At 34.7% G+C, this 18,820-nt stretch overlaps 2 protein-coding genes across 2 annotated transcripts; one reads left to right on the forward strand and one right to left on the reverse strand.

The window, feature by feature from the left end:
- Window positions 1-2,703: 2,703 nt before the first annotated feature.
- On the forward strand, window positions 2,704-7,505 carry LOC143540795 (putative serine/threonine-protein kinase PIX13). Its single transcript, XM_077033773.1, has 5 exons — window positions 2,704-3,325; window positions 5,538-5,673; window positions 5,911-6,047; window positions 6,228-6,351; window positions 6,958-7,505. The coding sequence occupies exons 1-5, from the start codon at window positions 2,960-2,962 to the stop codon at window positions 7,404-7,406; spliced, it is 1,212 nt and encodes a 403-aa protein (XP_076889888.1). The 5' UTR covers window positions 2,704-2,959; the 3' UTR covers window positions 7,407-7,505.
- Window positions 7,506-8,856: 1,351 nt separating this feature from the next.
- On the reverse strand, window positions 8,857-13,532 carry LOC143540797 (putative receptor-like protein kinase At5g61350). The gene is made up of 8 exons (XM_077033777.1): window positions 13,390-13,532; window positions 13,177-13,313; window positions 12,938-13,061; window positions 10,047-12,466; window positions 9,666-9,973; window positions 9,410-9,545; window positions 9,176-9,312; window positions 8,857-9,049 (listed from the first exon to the last, which is right to left on the reverse strand). The coding sequence occupies exons 4-8, from the start codon at window positions 11,236-11,238 to the stop codon at window positions 8,921-8,923; spliced, it is 1,902 nt and encodes a 633-aa protein (XP_076889892.1). The 5' UTR covers window positions 11,239-12,466; window positions 12,938-13,061; window positions 13,177-13,313; window positions 13,390-13,532; the 3' UTR covers window positions 8,857-8,920.
- Window positions 13,533-18,820: the final 5,288 nt, after the last annotated feature.

The raw sequence follows: 18,820 nt of genomic DNA on the forward strand, positions 1-18,820 counted from the left end.
GTAATCGACAATACTGTTGGGATAAACTCATCCTTTCTTTATCTAAACCCCTGTTTCTTTGGAATCCTCAAAGCTATGTCACTGAAGAGATATCTAATGGGCTTGGAATTTGAACACATTGTAGCACCACGACCCAAGTCAATTTTACAACTTTACAACTAATCATAATATATTCCAAGGTTACCTCTTATCAAAAGCACCACCATGGAATGTCCTAATGAAGTAGTGTAATGTTATTTAAGTGTAGCATAATTAATAAAAGAACATGTCTTTAAAATTGAAAAGAAAAAAAAGTAATCTGTCTTTATAAGAAAAAAAGCTAATTTTGTATTCATTCTTCTTTATGGTAAAACTGTATCTTACTAAGACTATCTACTGGTGTTTTAAATTGGCAACCGGCTGTCATATATAGGGATGTGATTTTTTCCTCGAATATCTGTATCCGTGCCTATATCCGCACGTGTTTATTGGGTACGGATACCCAAATTTACTGATTTTATGTACGAGTACTTTCGGGTACGTACATGTATGGGTGTTACGGGTACCGGTACCCGTTTAGAATATGTAGGATCTTTTATAAGGTTTCCAACACCCATGACTTAATTTTCAAGCAGGATATTCAAAACCTAATATATATGAGTTGAATCAGTTCCTTCTCGATCTATATGTGTGTATTCATATATTTTTATTTCAACATTTCGTGTATATATGTGTAATTGTGTATGTGTTAACTTTCTCTCTTATTTTCTATAGAAATAAAGGAAGCAATAAAAAAGGAAATGGGAAAATGATAAAATGACCAGCAAAGATTAAACGAACGTTAACTTTCTTTGCATAAGTTAATTTTGTCTAAACATTTTGATAAAAAAAATTTGGGAGATTTTGTATGTTTTGGAATTAATTACTTGATTATGAATAGATTTTATATTATGGTTTATTTCATTTTTAGTTTCAGTATTATGTTTTGATTGTGTTATTACGGGTCTGGTTGTGATATTATAGATTACTGTTTGTCGGTGTTGTACAAAGTTTTGAGGGGATTTAAAAAATATTACAAAGTGGTACCAAAGCGAGTATCGTACATGAAAGTACCCGTACCCTTACCCGCACCATAAAATTGGGTACGAGTATCCAAATTTACTAATTTAGGTACAGGTACTTCCGTGTATATGTACGGGTACGACGACAATACCGATCTCTTCTCTAGCCATGTATGTATATGCTAGATATATGTAAAGACAAAATATCTTTTTGTTTAAAAAAAGGGGCAATTTCATATATACCCTTAAAAATATTAAAAATATCATATATAACCACGCAAAACTAAAAATATCATATATGCTCTTACAAAGTTATTAATATATCATATATATCCAATTCATTAAAAAATTAAAAAAATGACCATATTACTATAGTTTGATTAGGTGCAATAAAATGTTTACAGTATAGACCATTCGATGCGATAAACATTCGAATGGTTTGTAATTATGAGAAGTGACGAATGACAATTTGGTTGTCGTTAAATGTGATAAACGTCGATTAAAATTAAAATAATAACATATGGTATAAACGCATAATGTAATGGAAATGGGTAGAATGGTTAATTCGTTAAAAAATGGGCATATACGAAAGTTAAATTTTTTGAAAAATAACGGTAAAATGGTCATTTATAAATTATTATTAATGAATAGGGGTATATATGATACTTTAATTGTTTTATAAGGATATATATGATATTTTAGTTACTTTGTAATGACATATATGATATTTTAAGTTTTGCCTTGGTATATATGATATTTATTATGTTTACAATAGTATATATGAAAATATTCCTAAAAAATATTGAATATAAATGTGGTGAACGAACTCGGTTGCACCCAAGTTTGCAACCAACACCATCTTAAATATATATATAAACGAAAACTCCCTAAAATTCTCTCAAGGCACCATATTGCATTATTTGTAAATGAAGGTTTTCTATGCATTTGACCTGAATTCACGGGTATATGTCTTACCAAAGCCATATAATCCTTAAAGTTATAACATCTCATTAAATTAAAAATTAATCTCACCAAATTATTGATGTGAAATTCCTATAAAATAAGGATATACTAAAAATTATAATATGATTTAAAAAAATATTATTTATAATTAAGAAACAATTTTATAGTAAAAAAAATACGTGGGTTTTGGGTCTCACCAAACCCATATAACTTTTAAACCGGGTTATAACATCTTAGTTATTTGTGAAACCTTTTTATCATCAAACTCTAAGTATGTTATAAACTTTCTTACAATAAATAAAATTAAACTCCAAATAAGTATATAAATATTAAAAACGAATAATGTAAAACAACCTCCGTAATATGGGGGATAAAAACTAGTAATATTATAATCTTTTTCTTTTTTTCTTTATATTAATTTAAATGTTTCTTTGTTACATGTTAGTCTTCAATAATTTATTCACTGCTCAAAGGAAAATGTAAGAGAAAAGGTTAAAAATTCTTTTGTTTTATATATTATATAATGTAAATATTATAAATATAAATAATTTATAAGTTTAGAAATAACATTATTACTTTTAGTATTTTTAATACTTTTTATATAATAAACAATAATCGTAATCTTATTTAATTAATAAAACATTGTATTTAGGTGGGTTGCGTTTAGTGAGTGAAATATTGTATTGGGTTAGGTTATGTATATGAAAAAGAGAAATTAATTTCTAATAAAATATTGGGTTGAGTCGAATAAGTTAAGGTTATGATAGTGAATAGTGTTATGTAAAACTTAGGCAATAAATAATATAATAATTCATTTTAAATCACCTATACACCCAAAGAAAATTCTTGTTTCACACTTGCAAAAGGGGCACCATATGGTACCCTATCACCTACTAATTCATATTCTTACTCTTTAATTTCCAAAAACACATTCTAACACTCAACTACACAAAGAGATGGGAAATTTCCATAGAAAGCTTTTTAACAATCTCCCCACAAACACCAAATACAAAGCCACCATGATGGAACAACCAGGTTCCGTCACTGTGGCCAAAGGCGGATCTTTTCACGGTGGTGACGCCACTGATCCGCCTAAGGGGCAAATAATAACACCAAACTTAAAAGTATTCACTTATGCCGAGCTACAAAGCGCCACCAAGAATTTTCGGCCAAATACCATCCTAGGAGAAGGCGGATTTGGGCAAGTATTCAAAGGGTGGATGGATGGTGTGACTTACGCGCCTTCGAAGGTTGGTGCTGGGATTCCTGTGGCCGTTAAGAAGTCGGATTCCGACAGCTTTCAAGGTCTTAAAGAATGGCAGGTTTGGTTTTGATGTTTTTTATTATAATCTTGTCATGTTGTTTTCTCTTAAGGGTCCACCCGTCCACGGGTGTCCATATTATTTTTCACGTAATAACTGCATGTCACAAGATGGTATGCATGACGTTTGCATGACTAGGTAGGCTTCTTTGATAAATATAAAGTATTTTAGACTTATTTAGTTAATTATATATATATGGTTTTTTTCTTATTGAGCTGCATTTAGTTATTAAATAATGGGTTAAGTTATGGAGGGTTGGTGGTTTCAGGCCGGCGGATTAAATTTCCTCAAAGATACTAAACTCGTATGCTCTTTAACATGATGTGCTGTAGTATTTTACTTATAAATATTTATATAAAGTAGAAACTCGATAAATTAATACTCGATTATTTAATAAACTCTCTAAGATAATATTTTTTGCTGGTCTCGACTCGGGGATAGGGTGCTAAATTAATAATTCGTTAAAATTATAAGGTAATACATTTTTGATAATTTCTTTAGACCCCATATAAAATATAAATTAATAATTCCTTATATATAGCATATTACATGAATGATTTATGAAGGTTTCTTAAAAAATGACTCAATTGTCTTTTGTTGAATCAATTTCCCCTTGAATCTCGTCTCTTAACTGTAATATTGTTGCTTGACTCACCTGCAAACCATAGTTACTATGAACCCATTCTTGCAATTGCTTTTGAGTGAGACTTGGATATATCCTTGTTATGCTTGTATAATGCTATTCGAATCTCGTCTGTCATTGTTGTTTTTTTCACACCTTTAAGATGGGAAGCCATGTTGTGTGTATGATTTTTTTGTGTTAACCTATTTTGATCTTATATTTATATAGAAAATATTTTTAATGTTCATAAAGTGATACATTGAACACAAGAAGCATAATAAGGTGGGAGATTGAATGTTTCTTTCAAATTGGACCGTTCATTTGATATACATGCATTGTATACAATAATTAAGTGGAAGCTTGAAAGGTGTTTGTAAACTAAGTATTCTACTATAAATTAATAAAATATTAATTAATATGTAAATTAATAATTATTAATTTATCGATTAATTAATAACTCTTTTAATTAATAAATTTTGGTGATCATAAGTGTATTATTTTATAAAGTTTCTACTGTATATAATTTTAATCTTATATTAGTTAGTACATATGACAACCTTTTTATTTAATTGAGGTAAACATTTTAACATAAACACAGGGGCGGACTACGGGGACCAAGTGTAGTTGATAGGGGGTCAGATTGTGCGTAAAAATCTTGACTGATATCTCTACTAAAATTTGGACACCATTGTGAAAAAAATTTATGGGTCCGTCACTATATGAATACTAATTGTTCATTAAACATATTAGACAATATCTTCTAACTTATTATGTGTTTCCTGTTTTTTTTTTTCAAAAATCCTAAAATATTTTAAAGATCAATAAGGGTTTCTAAAATAAAAATGAAATACATGGCTTGTATTATATGCAACAATTAACATAAGTGGGGTAATGATTTATTGACAAAGACAAAACCTTTAAACATTTGGTTTTAAAAAAAAAGACACTGAGTTCAAGTACAATAGATAACAATTACTAAGAAAAAAATGTCGTTTAAAGAAAAAACCAACAATGAACGTATTAATACGTTTATTGTAGGTAAGTCAAGCAACTAATTAATGCAATGTGTTTGTAAAAATAATATTCAATGAGGATAAAAGAAAGTATATATATATATATATATATACTTGAGAACTCAAGTAGATATTTGTGAGAATATAAAAATACAAAAAGTAAAAGTAGGTATACTTAATACTTAGATTCAATATTTTTGATGATACATGAATAAAACAGAGACATGAAATAATTTAACTTATTTTGTCTGAAGACAACACTATCGTATGAATATATTAAAACTAAAAATAACTATTACCTTATATTAGGGGAGGGAAAATATAACTATGCTATTTTGGGTCCATTTTCCTTTTCATGTCTAAAATGTCAGCCTTTTCAAAGTCAAAATAAAATAAAAAATATGTTCAGTTTGAAAATATTGCATGCATATTCTACTTCAAAAAAACCACAATTTTGATTTAAAGTTTAGATGCCTTATTTTCATCCTTTTCTTAATGTTCATAAATATTAAGTGTTTAAATATAACATGAGTTTTTTTTTAATTATTTAATTATTTAATTATGATGTGTGTGACAGACAGAAGTGGAGTTCTTGGGGAAATTTAGCCACCCTAATCTTGTCAAACTTTTGGGATATTGTTGGGAAGATAAGGAGTATCTTCTTGTCTATGAATATATGCAAAATGGAAGCTTAGAAAACCATCTCTTTAAAAGTGGGTATTTTTTATTTTATATTTGTGGATGCAATGTATATATAGTTAATAAATAAATAAATAATAGAAATAATTATTTCATTGCACTAAATTATATAGTTATATCTCTTCTTTACATTTCTTTTATTAATATTTATTACATTTCTTTTATTAATTCCACACACTTATTTTTGCATAATATATACTTCTATTAACTTTAAAGGAGTTATTTATGTATTATTTAGATGCCATTTACAGAAGGAACTGAACCGCTTTCATGGGAGACAAGGATCAAAATTGCTACGGGAGCAGCTCGGGGACTTGCTTTCTTGCACACCACAGAAAGAAAAGTTATTTATAGAGATTTTAAATCCTCAAATATCTTATTAGATGGTGTAAGTTATTTAAACCAGCATGTAATACATTGATCCCTTCAATATAAATTAGTTGTATGTAGGGCGTAAAACATATATAATCATATTATGGAACTTTATATATATATATATATATATATATATATATTGTGAGGGACTGAAACTGAAACCATCTTATATTATATGCAACTTTTATGGCAGGAATTTAACGCGAAGCTCTCAGATTTTGGATTGGCAAAGTTAGGTCCAGTTAATGGAGAGTCTCATGTGTCAACAATCGCAATGGGCACCTACGGCTATGCAGCTCCTGAGTATATGATTACTGGTTAGTCACCTGTCTCATTTTGTAATTATATCTGATAAATTATAGGTGTAAATCGTGTTGAATGGGTAAAGTTAGGTTGAGGTTGACTTGACGTACCCGAACATGATTCGTATACATATATTATTTTTAAGTCAGATAAACGCAATGACACATAAATAAAATCATATTCGTATAAATGTGTCAAACGAGTTAAGGGTTACGTAAATATGTTATAAATATTAAACATAATCATATTTACCAAATTTGTATTGACCTGTCCATATTTTAACTACTACTGAAAATTTTAGTATTTGTCACCAATAGCATAGTATTTAACTTGGACTTCTGGTGATTGTGCCCCATTTTTCATGTTAAATCACACCAACACTTCAACCACCCATTTAATAATATAATTAATTAAACTGACCAATTTATTTTTTATTTTCTTTCTAAAGTTATTATACTATTTTGATCTAAGAAAAGTCAATATTTTATCATTCTTTTATTTTTTAAGAAAAGTTACAAATTATATTCTTCTTTCAATTTACCTAATTGTTAATAGATTTATGATTAACAAATAGTTAGCTAGTTAATACAATAATGATTAACAAAGTATTACGATGACAGGTCATTTATATGTAAAGAGCGATGTTTATGGCTTTGGGGTGGTAATGCTAGAGATGATCACAGGGCTACGTGTGATCGATCCTAACCGACTTTCCTCACAACAAAACCTGGTGGACTGGGCTCGTCCTTCGCTCACCGACATTAAGAAACTGAAAAGAATCATGGACCCACGATTGGAACATGTTTATCCATCACAAGGTATGATCAAGGCCGGAGAACTCATTCTAAAGTGTCTTGATTCGAACCCGAATCATCGGCCTTCGATGGAGAAAGTGGTGGTGAGTTTAGATGAGATCAATGCAATTGGAATGAAACCGAGGCGGTCAAACATAAACAATAGACAAACAATGAACCCGCACCATGAACAAAAATATAGTGATCATGGACATGAGAATCGCCATCGGTCTCCCTTCCATGCAAAGCAACGGGGGAGTGGCTCGGGTCGATAGATCAACAGCCACATTGTATAAATAGAAGGAATTCATTAATTAAGTTACCAAGTTGTGATTCAAAACTAGAGCATACATCTTCAGGAGTCAATGATTCATTCAACTATATGTTTTGGTAATATATGCCTTCTTTTTTTTATTTATTTTTTAATTTCTTTTTGTTGGGTTAGGTACTACGTAAATGCTTTTGGTAATGTTGTAGGTTTTGTACATCAACTAATGATTCTCTTTAAGAAAACATAAGGTGGGATGAGGCCAAACATTACCTTTCCGCATAAACAGATATCCTACTTCCGTTGAGACCCTAGCTAGCTCCAAAAACCTTTTTCTCTACATCTACTAATTATTATTCTAAAAAGTTTGTATGAGTTTTTATTAGACTAGTTATAGTTTTATCATATACGGAAGATATTCGAGTGTAAAGCTATTCTCTATAAAGATTCATGTAACCTTATTAGAATACAATACAATTTATGGTTTAACTTAGGATCAGAGCCGAGTTGCTTGAAATGGTTCAACTGAGGAGACGCGTCCTGCACTTCTAAACCTTAATCGCCGCTTACAACAATCGTTGGACACCCTAGCAACGTGCTCTCATAAGGGCTTAGTAATAGACCATCATGCTCTCCAAAACTATAGCCGCTGCCACATATATATGCCACTGACATGCTTCTCAGAAGAGAGTGTACCGCCTAGTTGGGAGACGTCGACATGGATCTTGAAAGACCAAGACACTATCAGCATGAAACGGTTACAATAAAAAGCCATGAACAACTACTTATAGTTCATCCAAGTAAGTACATACCAAAACCAATCCGGTAACCATAACCACCAATTCTCGCTAGTTTCCTTTTCCAGTTTCCACTTTTTTCGGTTTTGGTTTAGTCTGGACCTTTCTTGCCGAGTGCTGTTGGACCAAGCTCATTCACTTTGGCTAGACCAGTTGTTTTCATGAATCATGATATAATAACTACAAGATATGTGTCAATTATGTTGGCTCGTCGATAGATTTTCAATGGTGTTAGCTTTTGAATTTCTTGGTTTCATTTTGATAGCATGAATATCTTGCAAACCCGACAAAACTTCCTCCATAGAAGGTCGGTCCTCGGGGAATGGTTCAAGACAAGTTAGGATGAGATCAGCGGCTTTATAAGCAGCTTTTAAAGGGTAATTGTATTCCAATCGTGGGTCCATAACTCGGTGTACTCTCTTTTTATTTCTTAAGAAAGGTCTAGCCCAATACACCAAGTTTCGCTTCATGGCATGTCGATTAGTGTCAATGACTCGTAACCCTGTTATAATCTCGAGCATTACCACTCCAAAACCATAGACATCGCTCTTCAAATATAAGCGGCCTGTAATTGCATAGCAACACCGTATAAAAATCAATTCTTAAAAATACCACTATAATATGAACATTTGTTAATCTTCTATTTGTAAATTAAGACTAATAAGAAGATTATCATAAAATATAATAATGTCAAAATATATGCTTGCACAAGAAGACAAGGGAACTAACCAGTAACCACATACTCAGGGGCTGCATAACCGTAGGTGCCCATAATACACGTTGAGAAATAAGTGTCCCCATTGGTGGGAGCCAACTTTGCTAGCCCAAAATTCGAGAGCTTTGCATTAAAATCCTGAAAATACAATATATGAAAATGATAACTAATTAAGTGACTGAACCTAAAACATCAAAATCATTAGAGGTGCATTCATAGTCATATATGCATGTTTAAAGTAAAGTTATATAGTTTTTTAGCTACCTCATCTAACAAGATATTTGAGGTTTTCACATCTCTGTAAATGACATTGTTTTCTGTATTGTGCAAGAAAGCAAGGCCTTGAGCTGCTCCGATGGCTATTTTAATCCTTGTATACCATGGAAGAGCTTCTCCAAATTCTGCATAATTAACCTTAGAAAATAAATATATAATGTTCATAAATTTAACATATACAACAGTTTTTTCATATTAGCTGGTATGGATTTAAAGACTTACTTCGGAATAGATGCTTATCTAAGCTTTCATTTTGCGCGTATTCGTAAACAAGAAGCAAATTCTTATTTTCCTGGCAATATCCCAAGAGCTTAACAATATTTGGGTGGCTAAACTTTCCCAAGAAATTCACTTCCGCCTGTCACAAAAACACATATATAATTTACAATTTAATTTCCCAAAAATAAGTCAATGCAAGAGATCTAAAATAACAAAAGGGACAAAGTATAGAAATCAACAGGCAGCGAAAAAAGCAAACCTGCCACTCGTCAAGTCCTTGCATACTTTCAGGATTTAACTTCTTGATTGCAACAGAAAGCCCGTTACCGTCCTTCTGTGGTAAGTATGTTACCCTGTCCAACCACCCTTTGAAAACCGTCCCGAAAGCACCCTCTCCAATGACTCTATCATGATGAAAGTTACGTGTTGCGGTCTGTAGCTCAGAATATGTGAACTCCTTCAAGGTCAGTGATGTTATGTCCACTCTATGTTGCACCGCCTGTTGAGAAGCACTTGCAACAGCAATATTATCACAGACATCTATCTTTCTATCAGATATCACACGCCCTGCTTAAAACATAACGAAAACAATATTAAATACAAGTGACGTAAAGATGAGAACAAAAATATTCAAACTTACTTGGAGTTTTGGTTAAGAAAAGTGACCATGTAATCCGTTTCCAACTATTAGCCCTCTGCACACTCTGCATAGTCCATGTTAGCACCAACTCAAGCTTAGCCAGAACCATAGTCATTGTGGGTCGATCCTTCGAACAAGTACGGAGGCATTCACATGCAATTTGACCAAATGTCTTCAGACATTTAGCAGAGACTTGGCCCCTCAAACATGGATCAATAATTCGACTTATATTACCTCTTTTGATGCCCTGTTTAGCCCACACAGTTAGGCTGTGTTGTTGCTCATCCAATGTGAAATCCAAAGCAGGCCTACCACATAACACTTCCAACAAAACCACACCAAATGCATAAACATCAGATTTTCTTGTTAGTCTGTGAGTCGAGAAATACTCGGCATCCATGTACCCAAATGTACTTATGATCTGACGCGTATAAACATTAGTCGTTGAACCCGACAGAGATGCCGGTGTAATTCTAGACAACCCAAAGTCTGCAATCTTACCTGCCAAGTTCTCATCCAGCAAGATATTTGAACTCTTGACGTCACGGTGTATTACTCTAAATTGGACACCTGTACCCGTATGGAGGTAGTCCAAACCACGAGCGGCACCTATGCAGATATTAAGCCTTTGAACCCATGTCAGTGGTGAAAAATTACTTTCGTTACCTCTTTTTTTGTGCAAATGATCCGCAAGACTTCCATTTGGCATGTATTCATAAACAAGGATCATTTCTTTTTCACAATATCCTAGTAAGGATACAATATGACTATGGCGAAACTTGGAAAGCATCTCAATCTCTGCCCAGAACTCGGTTTCCCCTTGATCGGAATCAAGATTTGACCTCTTGATTGCAACATCGATTCTTGTCCCCACGTCAACTTTACCTTTATATACCTTCCCAAATCCGCCTTTTCCAATGACAAAAGCATCATCAAAATTATTTGTCGCCAGTTTAATTTCATCAAGTGAAAAAACTCGACATTGCTTATTTTGTGACGACGATGATGATGATGACAAGGATGAATCCTTCCTCTCGCCATGGTCTTCTTCGTGTATGGACCGTTTATCCAATGACGATGAAGAGGATGAATCTTTCTGCTCACCAGTGTCTTCCTTTTGTAGTTTCTGTAAACAATAAACAAGAATATCCAATACAGTAAGGAGTAATATAAGAGTAGTAGAAAAGTACATGGTTTTTCGAGTTGTGGATTGCGGTACAAGAAAGTAGAAACGATCATAGGCTTACAGATGGAGATGATCTTAGGTGCAGCAAGTGTCTTAAATGTTGAAGTTAACTTTGACCAGCCAAATAAAGTATTATTCTCTGACTGGGATTCCCTGAAATCTTTATATTTATTTCATCATATGATTGAGACTGAAATAAAGTTAATAATAAGATGAACATTTCAATGTACAACAGTTGACTGACTACTGAAGTATAACCCACTCCCACCAATGGACATTCAGTTATTATAAAATGGTGACGTTGGAATAGATGGAGTTTACCATATTATAATGTGCTTGACACTGCCCCCCAACCCATCCAAAAAGGCAAACAAAACTAACTAATTAACTACCATATCAACCATCCAAGCTTCTTGTGATAAGACAGGTAACCGCACGTAGACAACGATACATTATGAATTGAATATGATCATGAATTGTGTATTCTACAACAATGGAATGCATCCAGATCATCTAATTGACAAAACTCAGCCAAAAAATGGATGGTTCAGGACTTAACTTTACTCGGTTCCTTTTAATCATAATTACAAGCACCGAATTAAGTCCAAGTCAAACAGTGTTGAGAATCTGAAAGCAATTTAGACATCTGCTTTCATATCACCTCCACAAACCTTAACCGTCGTAAGGTCATGTCATCTAACATTTCGTTACTCGACCAGCAATGACCAAGGTTGTGTCAGTGTAAACACATAAGTACAAGATAATTCTTACAAAAACTATATAGAAATACACATTGAAATGATGCACTTAATAGACACATAATATATGAATTGCAATTACTCAATGACTAGTACAAGACATCCGTTTCTTATGTAAGTTCATCGATTGATAGATCGGGTGTTAGCCATTGACTTGCTCAGTTACATTTTGATAGCATCAATACCTTTCAAGCACGACACAACTTCCTCCATTGAAGGCCGCCTCGAGGGCTCTGGTACAAGACAAGTTAGGATGAGTTTACCGGTTTTATGAGCGGCTTTTACAGGGTAATTTTTTCGCAACCGTGAGTCCATAACTTTGTGTATTCTTGTTTTATCACATAAGAAAGGTTTAGCCCAATCTGTTAGCATCTGCTTTGTGGCAGGTCGATTAGTGTCAACAACTCGTAACCCTGTTATAATCTCGAGCATTAGCACTCCAAAACCATAAACATCACTCTTGACATACAAGTGGCCTGTAATTGCAAAGCAACGCCGTTTTATAAACCATATAAAAATCAAAACTGAAAAAGATCCGTTTCTATTGCATAAATTGAAGCTTCGTACATCATAGTATACATTTCTGAAAGATTATCCAATTCTTAGTCTAAATTAATTTAAGGAAAAATGTGTCTAAAATATGACCAAGTTTCACTACTATGCCATGCAAGTCACTCAAATTTCATGTCATTCTGTTATAAAATTCTCAACAACTGTTTAAATTTAGTGACCTAATTAACTGAAGTAATGAGTCCGTAAAAAAAATTGAGCAAGGAAAAAGTAACTAAATGTACCAAGCTACATGACTGTTTCATTTACTTTAGCTGATTCTCCAAAAATTCATATCAGTAATATAATATGAACTTAAATGATCTAAGTGAAACATTAATGAAACTTATGGAATCCTAACTAAATTACCCCACCAAAAGGGAGACAATAGAACTAACCAGTGGCTACATATTCAGGAGCTGCATAACCGTAGGTGCCCATTACACATGTTGTAACATGAGATTCTCCATTGTCTGGACTTAACTTTGCAAGTCCAAAATCCGAGAGCTTTGCATTAAAATCCTGAAAACATAATATATCAAATGATATCTAGATGATTGAACCTAAAACATCCAACCAAATCATTGGAGATGCAGTCTTAATCATATATTCATGTTTAAACAAGTTTTTTAACTACCTCATCTAACAAGATATTTGAGGTTTTCACATCCCTGTAAATGACATTATTTTCTGCATTATGCAAAAAAGCAAGGCCTTGAGCTGCTCCAATGGCTATTTTAATCCTTGTATACCATGGAAGAGCTTCTCCAGATTCTGCATAATTAAACTTAGAAAATAAATATAAATTGTTTACAAATTTGACAGATACATATTTTTCTTAATGCTTTACTTCTGAATAGATGATTTTCCAAGCTTCCCTTTCGCACGTATTCATAAACAAGAAGCAACTCCTTATTTTCCTGACAATATCCCAAGAGCTTAACAAGATTTGGGTGGCTAAATTTTCCCAAGAAATTCACTTCCGCCTGTCACAAAAACACACATTAAATTCAAGACTTGAGTTTCGCGAAGGTCAAGAACTTCATAAGATAAGTTGCCTTCAAAGTTTTGATGTTTACAGTTGTAATTAATACACCAACATGCAAAAAGAAAGGCTTTCAATTATTGAGAAAATCATTGTTTAAAAACTTATTGTCTGTAGAATAACAACTACAAGTAGAATAACCCAAGTGTCAGAAAAAAAAAGGAAACTAACTCATGCATGCCTTTTGCAACATGCATCTCATGTCAATGCGGAAGACCGAAAATAATAATAGGAGATTTACCTCTTCGTTAAATTTCTTGGGTAAAATCGTCTTTCGAGTAGTTCGTCATGGTTGGATAACTTGCAACGGTACTTCGTTTAGGATAATGTTAGTCCTAGTTGGGCTTATAAGTGGGCTGCCACCTTGTAAACTAGATGACTCACTTCCGTTTCTGAAACTAACCAACTCACCTGTACTATTGGGCTCTTCGGTAGCATGTGGGTCTACGGACCCATGATCAAACCTAGTTGTAACATGCTCCGGCTCAGGTTCATATCATACCCGACAATAACCTTGGTCCATTCCAGACCCTTTTCAGCCTCTTGTTTGTCAAGATCAGCCCACACATACCTTTTACCGTCGTCAAACTTAACATCCCGCGTAACATGTACTCGCCTTTTGATCAGACCAAACATAAGGTAGGCTTTTATTCCGAGTTGAGTACCTAGTGAATCATTACAATGCTTCGGTCATCCAATTTTTTTACCGGTACCAAGGAATTTTACATACCCCGTGCATCTGAACACTCTAACGTGCGAAAGGTTCAATTTTCTTCCTTTAAAACGCTCATACGGAGTCGAATCCTTCAAACGCCTTTAACAATCTTCGAGTCATACCAAGTATGGTTCGGTTTCTTCTTCCAACCACTCTGTTTTGTTATGGGGTATACAAAGCCGTAAACTAATGTGCCACACCTATACTTGATATGTAATCTTCCAACACATGGGATGTAAACTCACCCTCATTGTCGGTTCGTATGGTTTTGAGTTTCTTGCCTGTTTCGTTTTCCACCATTTTCACAAAATCAATGAGTAAGCCCGCAACTTGGTCTTTCGTTTTTATCGTGAAAACTCACATATAGTGGGTGTAATCGTCAACAACAAGTAAAAAGTACCGGTTTTCACCGTGTGTCTCGGGAGTAATCGCGCCACAAACGTAAGCATAAACGAGCTCGAGCAGTACCTTTGCACGATAGTTGGATTCTTTTGGGATATCCGATCTTGTGTGTTTGCCTAGCATGCATGCATCACAGATTTAGATCGTGTGTTCGATTTTTGGCACTCCATCCGCGAGTTTCGAGAGACCCCAAAGAGCATCGAAATTCAAATGCCCCAATCAAGCATGCCATATCCATGCAAGATTATGTAAATTGACTTGTAAGCAAATTGAAGAAACAACTTCTAAATTGATTTTATAAACTCGGTTAAAATATCGCGGTACCTTAGTTAGAAGCCTTCCATCTTGTTTGAATACCCATAAGATACCGTCTTGGATCCCGATCTTGCATCCTCCTTCGTCTAATTGTCTGAGACTTATAATATTATATTGAGAGATGGAATAAAATAAACGTTACTCAAGGCTCGTTGTTCTCCCCTTTGATTTTCTACTACTATCGTGCCTCGACCTTCTATTTCAATGCACGAACCGTCACCGAAACTTACTTTCCCGGTCATGTTGCGATCGATGTTGGAAAACCATTCCGGATTTCCCGTCATGTGGTTACTCTCCTCGTTATTAAGAATCCACGTGTTTTTATCACATGGGGTTGAAGCATATTGCTTTGGATCAACCCGGTCTTCTTTTAGAAAAGCGACATCTTCCTTACTCCGGGCTACCGTCATCATGTTTAGAACCGGTCCACCATCTTGAGCGAGGTTACTTTGATCGTTATTCTCCTTGTTTCGGTTAGGACATAACGTGGCAAATTGTCCTAGTTCATCACACCAATAACATTCAATCTTTGACCGATCCTTCTTCACTCAGGGTTCTTTCTTTTCCCGATCCACAACCTTACCATTTCCCTTGTTCTTTGACTTAATTCACTTCCAAGAAACAAAGGTTTGTCAGTGACTTATTGCCCTTTGCCCCTTTATTTTTGACTCTGTATGTTCTTATTAATGTGTATTCGAATGAAGACGGACTTGAGACAGTCTTGTAGTGCTGAAACTCTCTTACGAATGAAGATAGAGTTAGAGTTGTCGGAAATGAAGAAAAAGTTTATTAGCGATAAGGAGAAGCATGTGATGAACTTCCACGAGAAGGATATATGGGGCTCAATGACGCGCATGTGGAAATTAAGGAGAAAGAAAAGCTGTTGCTGGAGCTAACTGAAAAAACTGAGGCACATCCTGAAGAGGTGACGCATTTGAGAGAAGACAGGCATCGCAATGAGTATCACTAAAGATTATTTAGGAAATCAGGCTGATAGCGGAAGGCATTCCTCGGTCCTTTGAGGTGATTAGGAGTAGCGTGGAGTATATGGAGGCGTTGACGAAGTTAACTACGACATCTGATTTATTGGGTCACCAGGATGGCATGGTGGATGGGTTTAAGCTTTGTAAGGATGGTGGTCACGTTGAAGATTGCTCCAGATGAGTTAGCCAATGCGTACGAGGCTTAAAGTGACATGGAATTACCTGTCCTAAATAAGCTTACTGCCAATGTTGAGTCGGGCGATCTTAGTAATTTGAAAGCTTTGCTTCCGAGCCCCGGGGGGGATGATGATCTTGATTAAGAGTAAATATTTGTTAGGAAGTGCAGTTGTTTGAATCATTGCTACTTCAGAATGTGTCTTTGTTTGGTGTCTATGTATCTATATTTATCCCCCTTTTTTTTTCTTTTTTATGCCCGGAATCATTCGCAAGACTATTGAATATATACACTTGATTTCACTCACATTAAATGATTATGAGTGCAATGAGGATATGTACCTTCATTATGAGTGAAATATAGTGGGAATAAAGTATATATCAAGAGTAAATATATGTAAGATGGTTGTGTGTGGGACTGATAAAATCCAATCTAGATTCTTAAGTACAAATTTGAAGTTAAGGTTTTCGTTTATATTATTTTATGTTACAAGTTATTTAAATGGTGAAGATGGCTTGTTTATAAGGTGAGTCCCAATTTACCATCACTATTTTCAATGTTCGTCTCTATAATTTCTTTGTTTTCGAATCTTCGATTTGTATTGGTCGCTCAACAAATTTTAAGTTTTCATTTATTTCTACATCTTTTAAGGGCATCGACAAAGATTCGTCGGCTAAACATTTTCGCAGATTAGAGATGCGGAATACATCGTGTATCCCTTGCATTTCCTCGGGTAGTCGCAAACGATATGCAACAGTCCCGATTCGCTCGAGTATTTCAAATGTTCCTACGAATCGAGGGCTAAGTTTTCCTTTCTTCCCGAAGAGAACTACGCCTTTCCATGGCGAGACTTTCAATAACACTTTGTCACCCACATTGAGTTCCAACGGCTTACGACGGATATCAGCGTAACTCTTTTGACAGTAACTTGCCGTCTTAAGTCGTTTGCGGATTTGTAGAACTTTGTCGGTGGTTTCTTGGACTATTTCGAATCCAGAAAATTGATTGTCTCCGGTTTCAAACTAGCACACGGGCGTTCTACATTTACGACCATACAAATCTTCGAATGGTGCGGCTTGAATACTTGTGAGATAACTATTGTTATACGAGAATTCCAGTAGGGGTAGATGGTCATCCCAACTTCCACCTAAGTCAATCACACAAGCTCGGAGCATATCTTCCAACGTTTGAATCGTCCTTTCGCTTTGCCCATCAATTTGTGGATGATAGGCGGTACTAAGGTTTAACTTTGTGCCTAACGCTTGTTGGAAGCTTTTCCAGAAGTGAGACGTAAAACAACTGTCTTGATTAGAAATTATAGACAACGGTACTCCATGAAAAGCAACGATGTTGTTCACATAGATACGCACTAATCTATCCATTGAGTACGATTCATTAATGGGTATGAAGTGTGTGGATTTTTTTAGTCTATCCACGATAACCCCAATAGCATTATGTTGTCGAGTTGTTAAAGGGAGTTTTGTGATGAAATCCATGGTTATTAACTCCCACTTCCAAACAGGAAGTTCGAGTTGCTAGAGCAATCCTGATAGCTTTTGATGTTCAGCCTTGACTTTTTAACAAGTTAGATATTTCGCAACATGCGAAGCGATGTGCTTTTTCATCCCATTCCACCAGTAGTTTGGTTTGAGATTTTAGTACATTTTGTCACTACCGGGGTGCATCATGTACTTAGATTTGTGAACTTCGCTCAAGATCTTTTCACGCAAGTCTCCAACGATTGGTACCCAAATTCGGTTTCTCATTCTAAGTATACCATCGTCACCCTTGAATAATGAGTCAATGGTGTCGTTACGTTATTCGTCGGAGATCTTGGTTTCATTTATAGCTTGGAGTTGGGCGGATTTTATTTGTTCAATGAGATCAACTTGAAGTTCTAGTCTCAACGCTCGGACCCTTTTTGGCTATTCATGTTCCTTACGACTCAAGGCGTCGGCCACAACATTGGCCTTGCCTGCGTGATATACGATCTCACAGTCGTAGTTATTTAAATTTTCCATCCAGCGCCTTTGACGCATGTTGAGTTATTTTTGCTCGAAAATGTGTTTAGACTTTTATGATCGGTAAACACGACAAACTTGACTCCATAGAGATAGTACCTCCATATCTTCAATGCAAAGATTATGGCGCCTAACTCTAGGTTGTGAGTTGTGTAGTTCTTTTTGTGTACCTTGAGTTGATGAGAGGCGTAGGCGATTACCTTCTTACGTTGAATTAGTACGCATCCCAAAACCGAATGGGACGCGTCACTAAAGACAATAAAATCCTCGGAACCTTCTAGCAAGGCCAATATAGGTGCTTGGGCGAGCTTTTGTTTAAGTATATCAAACGCCTCTTGTTGTTTGGTTCCCCATTCATACCTAATGTTTTTGCAAGTCAAAGAAGTTTGGGGAACAACGATTCGAGAGAAGTTTTCGATGAACCTTCGATAATAGCCAGCCAAACCTAAGAAACTTCGGATCTCAGTTGGAGACTTTGGAATTTCCAACTTAGAGATAGCTTCAATCTTAGCTGGATCGACTTGAATACCATTAATGTTTATGATGTGGCCAAGAAATTGCACTTCGTGAAGCCAAAATTCGCATTTCGAGAACTTGGCGTACAATCTCTTGGTTCTAAATTATT

Source organism: Bidens hawaiensis, unplaced genomic scaffold, assembly GCF_021521415.1.
Source record: "Bidens hawaiensis isolate Kalapana, Puna unplaced genomic scaffold, B.hawaiensis_p1.1 tig00012335_1, whole genome shotgun sequence".
Lineage (NCBI taxonomy): Eukaryota > Viridiplantae > Streptophyta > Magnoliopsida > Asterales > Asteraceae > Bidens > Bidens hawaiensis.